At 38.0% G+C, this 12325-nt stretch overlaps 1 protein-coding gene across 1 annotated transcript; it reads right to left on the bottom strand.

The window, feature by feature from the left end:
• Window positions 1–1127: 1127 nt before the first annotated feature.
• Window positions 1128–5671, bottom strand: LOC140889962 (uncharacterized). Its single transcript, XM_073297708.1, has 10 exons — window positions 5303–5671; window positions 4933–5050; window positions 4736–4828; window positions 3981–4043; window positions 2961–3096; window positions 2583–2654; window positions 2437–2504; window positions 2175–2322; window positions 1984–2064; window positions 1128–1903 (listed from the first exon to the last, which is right to left on the bottom strand). The coding sequence occupies exons 3-10, from the start codon at window positions 4753–4755 to the stop codon at window positions 1235–1237; spliced, it is 1257 nt and encodes a 418-aa protein (XP_073153809.1). The 5' UTR covers window positions 4756–4828; window positions 4933–5050; window positions 5303–5671; the 3' UTR covers window positions 1128–1234.
• Between the last annotated feature and the right edge of the window lie 6654 nt (window positions 5672–12325).

A 12325-nucleotide genomic window follows, 5' to 3' on the forward strand; every position in this document is an offset into this window, starting at 1 on the left:
GCCTTCAGGGCGGAAAATGACATCAAAAGGCGTGAGGATGAGAAAAATCTCAAGCGTCCTATGCCTAGCCAGCAACAACCACAATACCAACAGTTCAAGAATCCTAAGTACTCTATTTACCCAACTTCTAGCAGCCAAACCAAAGGGAACCAGTCCGCACAGTTGAATCAAGATAGACCCAAGTGTAAAACTTGTGGGTTCAGTCTCATTGGTGAATACCGCAAAGACATTGGATCCTATTTTCGTTGTGAAAATATAGGACAGCGCATTGCTCAGTGCCATTTTCCAGATCAAATGAATGGTCCAACAGCAGGTACACCTCCAAGAAAGCCCAAGGAGAATAAGCCAAATACACGAGTCTATGCTTTCACTCAAGTGGAGGCAGATAATTCCAATGATGTTGTAGCAGGTACCATTCTAATAAATATGATGCCTACTTAAGAGTTATTTGATTGTGGTGCTACACATTCATGTCTGATTAAGAGATATGCTAAGGAATTAAGAGTTCAACCTGATAACTTAGATGAACCATACAGAATAGCAACTTCTACAAGTCGAACTTTAGAAACTCATACTGTATACAGTGATATCAGTATCCATATAAACAACTTAAGATTTCAACGAAGACCCATGAGAACTAGAAGAAGATGTGCGTAAGAGATACTCTTATCTCTTCAAGTCACTGGAAGAATCAAGTTTCGAGGGCAAAAATTTTTATAAGGAGGGAGGGATGTGAGAACCCGAGACTGAAATGAGGTACACTGAAATGAGGTAAAATTGTAACGTCCCAGATTCCACTACAAGAAAAACGGCCAAAGACAACGCTTTTTCCGCGTTGTTAATGTCCCCAAAAAAGCGTTGTCGTAGCCAGTGTTGTAAAAGACCACGCTCAAAGACAACGCGAAAAAAGCGTTGTCGTTTCTGAAAAAGACAACGCTTTTTAAAGCGTTGTCGTATCTAAAAACGACAACGCTTTTTCCGCATTATCTTTGTCACAAAAAAGCGTTGTCATAGTTCAAAAGCTTTTTAAGCGTTGTCTTTTTTAGTAACGACAACGCTTTTTTTATCTACGACAACGTTTAAAAAGCGTTGTCTTTTCTCAAATAAAAAACAAAAAAAAAATATAATTCACAAATATTCAATATTATCACTCAATATTCAAAATTTTTGAAAATTAAATCTTATATACAATATTTCAATATTATAATTATAAATCATTCAAATATAACAAAAATCATTCAAATATAACAAATATAACAAATATCGAATTCTTCATGTACCAAAGTCCAACAATTGTAAGCTTCCTTGCCACCTTACTTTCATCACCTTCTTCCACAGCATGCATTAATATGTCATCTCCTTGATTTAAATGATCATAAATCCATTGAGGAAAGTACACTTGACTGTTATTTACCGAATGATCCACGTTCTTCCTCCCTCCAACCATTTCAAGCAACAGCATTCCGAAACTATAAACATCCGACTTATAGGATACTCTGCCAATTGTCCTAGACAACATCTCAGGTGCTATGTATCCCATCGTCCCCCTCGCAGCTGTCATTGATACGGCACTTTGTTCCTTAGAGCACAGCTTAGCAAGGCCAAAATCACAGATCTTTGGATTGAAATTCCCATCTAACAAGATGTTATGTGGCTTGATATCGAAGTGAAGGATCTGTTTGTCGCATCCCTCGTGAAGATACTCGATCCCTTTGGCTATTCCCAGAGCTATATCCTGAAGCCTCATCAAACCAAGGGGATTTTTCTTATGGCCCTCTTGGAAGATGAACTTCTCCAGTGATTCGTTCTTTACCTGCTGGTGCCGCCTTTGCAGCATAGAAGTTACTGCTTTCAGTATAATGCAAATTGGTAGAATAATCCCAGCAATTCTTAGCAGCAGCAGCTGTCATTTTTGAAAGAAATGTTAGGAAAAATCTTTGTCGATAAGTTCCATTTATTTAGTAAGTCTCTCTATGATCTTACCATCATAAATGGGAAAGAAAAGTTCCCTGCTCGACTAACGGTTATCGGAAGGACATGCCGCAAAATTAGGAGAACAATAAACTGCAAAAACAGATTATGAATATAAAGTTGAACTTGAATTGCTGTTCAAAATTCTACCCATCAGCATAGAGCCAAGTTGGGTGTTACTTGTACAGAAATAGAGAAATTACTATTATGGCGACTGAGCGACAGAAAATGACACTTCTTGATGTTGAATAAGCACGCTCCTCATAGCTTGGATCAAAGAAACTGCGATCTGTTGAAACCATTGCAATAAGGCGAGGATTGTTTGAATCTCGAGTAATTTGCCAATTTCCCCTGCTTAGATCAAACCGGTTAAGCAATACAAGAAACCATGTATGGATGAGTAAATTTCAACCATGTAACAAGCTAAATGAGTGCCAGATCCGACGATGAAAGCACGAAAAGTACCTGAAGTTCAGAGGGAGTTCCCTCAAACGGAAGATAGGGGGTGGTGCTGTATATCCCGGCTTGAATTGCTGAAACAGTCATATGCAATAATTAGCCTAGCAAGAGCTGAAACTTAATGAAACAAAGTTCACGCAGATAGTCCCAACCTGATGGCATATTTCACACATCGTGTCACCCTTCTCGTTGCACCACTTTTGCACGCATTTACGGTGAGCATACTGGAATCATACCAAACATTAGAATAAGATGTTTTGATAGACTAATTCGGTTATCAAAACATGGTGGCTTCTGACAAATCAAACTAGAAAACAATCGTAGGCTAAAGTTCGCGCTCATTTACCCAGCAGCTTGTATTAAATGGACTAATCGATTTTATATGTGTAGGGGACAATACAGGTACATAAACAGAATCGGAAAATAGTGTCTTCTCTAGGCATTTGTGTGCATGGGACAATACAGGTACATGAACTAGAAAAAATATAATTATGTACATGCATTTGTGTGCATGGGAGGATTTACCATACCAGATCTGCAGCAAAAAGGGTCCATCCATTTTTCCTAGAAGGAATGATGGGAGGTTTGCTCAACATTCCCCCCAATTTTATGCACATTTGACAAAATGAATGAATGGCCACCACGCCACACATTCCGACCAGAAACCTGATGATCGATGAAGATTATATATTAATATTTTTATTTTGTCAACACAAAATTTACATTACTCAACGAATCATTTTCATCCATTTAATTAATGTTGGGGTTTTTTCCTTAATTTGCACCATATTTAATTTTTTTAAATATTTGAAGTTTAACAAGGCCGTACACTTCATAGCCCATATATATGAGCTAGAATTATGTATTTATATATATATCTTCCTTAATTTAATTCTCTGGCCAGCTATAGCTATTTGTTTTGAACGTGAATATATATTGAATTTCAAAAAGATAATTAAAGATCAGCGGCCTTTTCAGAGTTGTGTCTCCATTATACAACCGTTTGAGGGGGGGGTTAATTATGACAAGGACAAAAGCAAAATTCCCATAAAAGTTGACATTACAGAGTCATGATAAGGAAATAAATTGAGATAATGGTATCATTAAAACAAAATAGGATTAAGAAAGCAATATATTACCTTAATTGTATAGACACATATCAATTTCGTATTTATTAGGTACGACTTTCTAGTTTTATCACCGTGCATGAATGAACCAATATTCACCGGCCACCAGTGCTCAAAATATTTCTTCATACTGGACTTTCCCAAATTCGATCATGGAAACAAATAACATTGACGAAAACATTTACACACGAACTCAAAAATCCTCAAACTCGTTGTATTTATGTGAGTTTTTTTCATAAAAAAAAAAAACTCAAATTGTAAAATATATAAAACTTAAACCAAACACATGCATAGTAATTAAGGCCAGCCTTTTCGAGGGATAAGTTTGATGCGGCCCAAAGGGAAAAAATAAATAAATAAATAAATAAATAAATAAATAAATATACTGGAATTAATTAAGGAGTCGGAGAAAGAGGTACGTACCATTGGGAGTCATAACCGCGGGAAATGGTGGAATTATGAGTGTTCCGAAATTGGTTCGCACAACTTCAAAACCAGGTCAAAACAGAGAAAAATAAAATGGAAAAAATCGCATGCACCAATTTAGTTATTAATTAATAAGCTAAATTAACTTCAATTTCAGTACATGAACTCACAATAGCTCAAAGATTCAATAAATCAAAGCAATCCTCGATCTTTTCCCCTGAGCACGAAAAAAGAATTAGACCGGCGAGATAAGAACCTTCTCACCCCTTGCATGCTTCTCGCATCTTTAAACTACTACACGAAGCTCATCATCGGGAAAATAAAGGACACTCTTTCGTCGCAATGGGAAAACATCAAAGATCCATTAAAAAATTACCCCAGCCACAACATCCACAACATCCAACAGAGAGTTGAAAGCTGTGGATTATGCATCATCAAGATGTAGCATAGGCTTCTAGTGGATTTTCGTTTGCCCATGAGGAAAGAATCAGGCAGCCCAAAACCCCACTTCTTGAAGGAGATGAGAATGATCTTGTTATAAAGAAGAATTAGAGTAATTTGGTAATTACAGCCACTACACCAACCAGTACCACAATAAGAAATCACAAAAGAGGAAGCGATCAAAGAAATTGCTGATGGCTTGGGCAAGTGATACACTGATACTCCACATGCTTTACAAATCAATGACCATGCAGTTTAATTTAACTACAATGGATTCGGATATTTAAAGTTACACAGAACGAGGAACTAACCTTAGTAGGATCAATAGCATCAAGATAGAGCAACTGAGCCACAATTATATTAGCCATATCATCATCTAGTGCTCCTCCACATCGTATAATCCTCTACAAAAATACAATGGATTCCAACTTTATCATCAAAAAAAGATAAAGTTAGTAGTAACTGATAAACCTAAATGACATTTCAAATCAAACAAAATTTGCCTCACATATTGAAAAAGCTGGCTGATAACACTCATGAAACGTTCTTGAACCATTGGAGGTGGACCCTGTGCACTTTGCGCATAAGCAGGAAAGTACGGTGATGATGGAACTTGCAAGTCATCCCTAAATACAATCAGACTTCCATTATTAGAAACCAATAGAATGCTCCCTCTGTTTGAGTATGAGCCACATTCACCCCGGAGACCAAAGCAAAATCTCAAATAAATTTTCTTAGGCAACAATGAAAGTTGTAAAATAATCAGTAAATCAACTTAAACTTCCGCTAATCAGAAACATACACCCTCAATCGGATTATAAGTTTTATGAAACAATACCGTTAAACCTTTAACTCGTCGTTTTACGAGAAACACATACCTAATCGACCAAACACCACTGCGTGAGCTCTTTTTCGGCGCATAATACTGCGGAGCGTGCATTGAACTTCGGATCCTCAATTTTCTGCCACAAGAAAACAATGATAACGCAAAAGAAAAAGGAAAAGAAAACAACTTTCAAACAAGCAGCTGGATTTTCAGAGAGAATCTTTCGCGATCGTATTAAAGTCTTTTACGATTTTGAATTGAAATAGAGAAAAAGGAGCTAAGGGATATGTCGGATCTGGAGAAGAAATCGATCGAGAGAAAGGGTCGGAGAAGAAATCGCGATCGAGAGAGAAGGGGTCTGAGATTTGGGGGCTCGGAGAAGAAATCGCGATCGAGAGAGAAGGGGTCTGAGATTTGGGGATCTAATTGGCTAAGGAAATATAATTTATTTTATGTTTTATTTTAAATAAAAATAATATTTTTTCTACAACACTTTAGTGTTGTGATATATGGGAAAAAAAACGCTCATAGACAACACTTTTAAAAGCGTTGTCTTTGACCCCAAAAAAATGCTTATTGACAACGCTTTTTAAAAAAAGCGTTGTCTTTGATGAACAAAAAAACATATAACGACAACGTTTTTCACTAAAAGCGTTGTCTTTTAAAAAAAGACAACACTTTTCGTTAAAAGCGTTGTCTTTTAAGTATTGTGTTTGTGCATTTTTCTTGTAGTGTTCGACGAATATCCTCACTGTATAAAGACTAGTCTTTCAAGCGTGCTTATGCCCTCACTCACACGCACCCTGAAAAACTTCCAAAGGAATCACCCATCCTATAATTGCCCCAAGTCAAGCACTCTTAACTTTGGAGTTCCTATATGATGAGCTCCTGAAAAGAAGATGCACCTTTTTGATATGAGTAATACTTATCAAATCTTTTAAAACCTCCTCAACCGTGCAGTCTCATACCTACAAAGTCTCAGAATCTGTCTCATTCCGGCATGTGCTTGGTTCATTCATGTCTCTCTTTGTCTAAAATCCTGCCACGAGCCGCTCATTGTCCGTGCAACCTCTTGGCACCGACGATCACTCCCCACCCTCTTCAGCCCCGGGCGTCACATGCCCACCAGCTTCTGCCTGGTTCGTCCCCAAACCATATCGTATTAAGAGAGGTCGACTTTGATACCAACTGTAACGTCCCAGATTCGATTACTATTCTCACTATATCAAGACTAGTATTTCCAGCATGCTTATGTTCTCACTCATGCACCATGAGAAACTTTCCAGGGGATCACCCATCCTATAATTTCCCCAAGTCAAGCACGCTTAACTTTGAAGTTCTTATATGATGAGCTCTTGAAAAGAAGATGCATTTTCTTGATATGAGTAGTACCTATCAAATCTTTTAAGCTCTCCTCATGCAGTCCCATACCTACACAGTTTCAGAATCCCTATCATTCCGGCATGGGCTCGGTTCATTCATGTCTCCCTTCGCCTAGAAGCCTGCCAGGAGCCGCTCATTGTCTGTGCAACCTCTCGGCACCAGCGATCACTCCCCGCTCTCTTCAGCCCTGGGCGTCACAAAACTGAACTGAGGTAAACTGAAATGAGGTATATTGAAATGAGGTAGACTGTGGAGACCTTGGGTGGCGATGCAAAAACGCATCGCGGAAAGATTTTTTTTTTAGAGTAGGAGGCGCCGCGCCCTTAGGGCACGCTCCGTTGCGCAGAATTGCGCACCGGATGCGCGGGTGCGCCCCTGGGTTGCGCGGGCACGCTGGGGCTTCAAAAATCTCTATTTTTTTCTTCGTTTTTTGCTCCAAAGACCCGGAATGGTGACCTCTCAAAGTTTTGATCACAATATACAATAAAGAGATGTCCGAAAATCATTCAAATGAGTATAAAATGCAACAAGTTTGAAACTTCCAAATATTCAACAAGTTTTCAACATTTATTTAAAATCATTCGATTGCTAGACCCGAGCTCCACTTCTAATCTCATTTCAAATCTTTAAAGTCCTCTAAATCTTGACCCCGAACCTCCTATTGCAATGCACACACACAAGACAAAGCAACACCAGAAAACCGGTGAGTATAAAAATCCAGTATGAATGATATAAACAAACGAGCATTTAAACATTTCAATGATATCAATATAAATTCATACGTAATCTCAAATAGATAATGCATGGGTGAAATGCATGCTCAAGAATCTGGGGTTATCAATTCTCTGATCCAGTCTGAATCTCGGTCTTAGGGATCCCAAGGGAAAAGAAAACACAACATCACCACCTACTCTCCCAATTGGGGTGGGCGTTGAGCTTCTCAACCCCGGACTTTGGCACTACTATATAGAGTATTCTGGTCATGAAAGTTGCTCTACATTCCATGCCAATCAAATATAGACCCAAACGTTTGCGACAATCTAGGCAAGTCTGCCATTAAATCTGAACAATCTGGCTCAATATGAATGAGATGATGCAATTCAATATATCAAAATCTTTGCTCAATAAGAGCATCTCATATATCAAATCATTAACATGAATCATATATCGATAATCATCGAATAACATAAAATTCATAATTTCATGCTATTCAATCAATTCATATAATTTAAATAATATAGCAAATAAGTGTGTGATTTTATTGGGCTCGAGAATCTCAAAATCTTCTCGAGGATTCATTCCCAAGCTCTTTATTGTCTATCCATACCTCAATTCCAAATCCGAAATGCTCAAGTCTTGAAAGCTACATCAATATGAAATTCGTATCAATTTCTTGTCATTCTTGCTAAATAATCATTTAACAATTTCTTCAAGATTCAACTCGACGACATAACGTCTAAAAATCGGGTATTTCTAAAATTCTCAGCATCATTATTACTACAATTCCATCACAATATCATCATCAAAATCATCTCTAATTTTCGAAAATCATTAACCAAAAATTCCAAAAATTCCGAAAATTCTTTGAAAATCAAAAACATGTTCAAACGATGGTATTTTCTCAAACCATCTTAGATATACCATCTCTATTATCTCAAGAACATATTTATCCAAATAAAATTCAAATCCAACAACATCTCAAAATTAAAACTTGGTAGAATTTAATCATACTTACGTAGAAACGTAGCTCTTGTTGCGAGGTTCACAAAACCGTGCTTAAATTAAAATTCTACCGGTTGGATTTTCTTGGATCGGGGCTTGAAAAGATTGAAAAGCCTTGGCTATGGCTTTCTCTCTCTCTCTCGGTGAAGTTGTGAAGATGGGAATGATTTGGAGACAACACTTAATTCTCATTAAGTGTATTGTCTAGCCAATTTGCATTTTAGTCCTTAAAACTCTCCCAAATTTGAAATCCAGTCCCTGATTATTCCAAACTTCAATTTCAGTCCTTTAATTTATGAAACTTAGAAATTTAATCCCAATTCCCATAAATTATTTAATTGAATATTTTTCGGGGCATTACAATTCCTCCCCTCTAATAAAATATTTCGTCCTCGAAATCTCAAGTACATCATTGGGCTGAAAATACAATGCAAAAAATTAAAATAAAAAGCTCAGGATATTTTTGTCTCATATCTTGCTCTAATTCCCAAGTTGCTTCTTCCATGCCATGTCTACTCCACTGTACTTTAACCAAAGGAATCAACTTATTTCTGAGTTTTTTATCTTTTCTGTCCATAATCTTTATCAATCGTTCAAAGTAGCTCAAAGTCTCATCCAGTTCTGCCTCATCTGGTTGAAGTACGTGGGAAGGATTTGGTTGATACTTCTTTAACATAGACACGTGGAATACATTATGAATACCCGATAGAGCTGGAGGGAGAGTAAATCTGTATGCTAGGTCACCAATTCTGTCTAGAATCTCATATGACCCAATATATCTTGGTGATAACTTACCTCTCTTTCCAAAATGAACTGTACCTCGGAAAGTAGATATCTTCAAGAATACACGGTCACCTGGTTCAAAACTCAAAGGCTTGCGTCTGACATTAGCATACTTGGCTTGTCTGTCCTGTGCTGCTCTCAGTCTTGACTGAATCAACTTTATCTTATCTAACATATCCCTGATCATATCTGGCCCAGTCACTGGTACTTTTGAAAGATCATCCCAAAACAACGGAGATCTACATTTCTTACCATATAATACCTCAAAAGGAGCCATCTCAATACTTGCTTGATAGCTGTTGTTATAGGAAAATTCAACAAGTGGCAACGAATCTTGCCAATTGGTACCAAAATCTAGTACCACAGCTCTCACATATCTTCTAAAGTCTGGATAGTCCGCTCTCACTGTCCATCTGTCTAAGGATGATAAACTGTACTCAAGTGCAAACGAGTACCAAGAGCTTCTTGTAAACTGTGCCAAAAGTGTGAAGTGAATCTAGGGTCGCAATCTGAAACGATATATTTTGGCACACCGTGTAATCTCACTACGTCTCTGACGTAAATGCTGGCCATTTTATCATGTCGGTATGTCATCTGATAAGAAATAAAGCATACAGACTTAGTCAGTCTGTCAACGACTACCCAGATTGCATCGCATCCTCTCGAGGATTTTGGTAGTCTAGTGACAAAATCCATAGTGATGTGATCCCATTTCCACTCTTGAATTGCTAAACTGTGCAATAGACCACCTGGTCGCTTTCTTTCTGCTTTCACTTGTTGACAGTTTAAGCATCGGGATACAAATTCTGTCACGTCTGCTTTCATATTTTTCCACCAGAATTGACTTTTCAAGTCATTATACATTTTTCTACCGCCTGGGTGTACACTGAATTTACTGCAATGAGCCTCTTGAAGAATATGTTGTCTCAATTCTGAAATATCTTGCACAATAATACGGTTATTCACAAACAAAGTTCCATCATCACTGACCTGGTATTCTGATTGATGTCCAAATTTGACTTTCTCAACTGAACTCTGGATGTTCTGATTGGATTTTTGTGCTTCTTTAATTCTCATCATTAATTCTGGTTCTGCTTGGATTGAAAAAATTCTGATCGGTTGCATATCTGTCTCAAAGTCCAAACCAGAAGTACGAGAATTCTCAATCAATCTAGACACACCCATCGTAGATAAAGACAAATTGCATACCTTTCTACTCAATGCATTGGCAGCTGCGTTAGAATTTCCTGGATAATACTTAATTTCACAGTCAAAATCTTTCAGCAAGTCTAACCAACGCCTCTGTCTCATATTCAGTTCTGCCTGAGAAAATAGATATTTCAAACTCTTATGATCAGAAAATATTTCAAAGGTCTCACCGTACAAATAATGGCGCCAAATCTTCAAGGCAAAAATAATGGCTGCCAGTTCCAGATCATGTATGGGATATCGGGTCTCGTGTGGCTTCAATTGTCTTGATGCATAGGCTATCACATGGCCTCTTTGCGTAAGCACACAACCCAAACCACTGTGAGACGCATCACAATAAATGACAAAACCACCTGTACCTGATAGAATAGTCAATACAGGAGCACTGGTCAGTCTCCTCTTTAACTCAACAAAGATTTTCTCACAGGCATCTGTCCAAACATACGGAGCATTCTTCTGGGTTAATTGGGTAATCAGCTTCGCAATGCTGGAAAATTCCTCAATAAATCTGCGATAACACCCTGCTAAACCCATAAAACCGCGTATTTCAGGAACAAAAGTAGGTCTAGGCCAGTTAATCACTGCCTCGAATTTACTGGGATCGACTGAAATCCCTTCTCCCGAAACCACATGACCAAGAAATACAACTCGGTCCAACCAAAACTCGTACTTGGACAGCTTGGCATATAACTGTTCTTGTCTCAAAATCTGCAAGATAATTATCAAGTGCTCTGCATGTTCAATCTCATTCTTAGAACATATCAGAATATCATCAATAAATATCACCATGAACTCGTCAACATACTTCTGAAAAAATATGTTCATTAAATCCATAAACACAGCTGGAGCATTCGTCACTCCAAAAGGCATAACCAGGAATTCAAAATGCCCATACCTGGTTCTAAATGCGGTCTTGGGCACATCTGCCTCTCTGACCCTCAATTGATGATATCCAGATCGTAAGTCAATCTTCGAATAGATGGAAGAACCCTGTAATTGATCAAATAAATCATCTATTCGGGGCAAATGATACTTATTCTTTACCGTGGCTTTATTAAATTGTCGATAGTCGATACATAATCTCATCGACCCATCTTTCTTTCTTACAAATAGCACTGGAGCACCCCAAGGTGACACACTCGGTCTAATGTATCCCTTGGCTAATAGATCTTCAAGTTGCTCTTTGAGTTCTTTAAGTACAAGTGGTGTCATTCTGTAGGGAGCCTTCGAAATAGGTAAAGTACCAGACATCATATCAATACTGAATTCAATCTCACGGGTTGAAGGAAAACCCGAAATTTCATTTGGAAACACATCTGCAAATTCTTTCACAACTGGAATGTCTGCTAATTCTGGGCTAGATTTCAGTACATTTACTGCATAGACTAAGAGTCCTTTGGCACCTCTCTGCAGTAAACGTGTCATCGTTAACACTGAAATCAAAGGGATCTGAGCTCTAGAACCCTTACCATAGAATTTCCAGTCGTGTGCCATCTCTGGTCTAAATCTGACAACTTTGTGGAAACAATCCACTGTAGCCTTGTACTTGGTCAGTACATCAATGTCAATAATACAGTCAAAATCAGACAGATCAAGAATTATACCATCGAATTCTATCACGTTCCCTTCAAATTGCAGTTCACAACCTCTAGTAAATTTCACAGATAAATTTCCTCTACCCAACGGTGAAGAAATAACAACTTCATAAGGTAAAGGCTCAGAGGGTAAAGAATGCAACTCAATAAATCTCTCAGCTATGAATGTATGAGATGCACCTGTATCTATCAATACATAAGCAGGATAACCAGAAATAAAGCATTTACCTGATATCACATCATCTGGTGCAGCCTGAGCTTGATCCTTAGTGAGTGCATAAACCCTCGCTTGTTGTCTAGGAAGCTGATTCACATTCTGGATTCCTCCTTGATTGTTCTGATCTGGCCTGTTCTGAGGTTGGAATTTTGAGGCAGGTCTTGAA

The sequence above is a fragment of the Henckelia pumila genome, chromosome 3 (genome assembly GCF_033568475.1).
Source record: "Henckelia pumila isolate YLH828 chromosome 3, ASM3356847v2, whole genome shotgun sequence".
In the NCBI taxonomy this organism is placed as follows: domain Eukaryota; kingdom Viridiplantae; phylum Streptophyta; class Magnoliopsida; order Lamiales; family Gesneriaceae; genus Henckelia; species Henckelia pumila.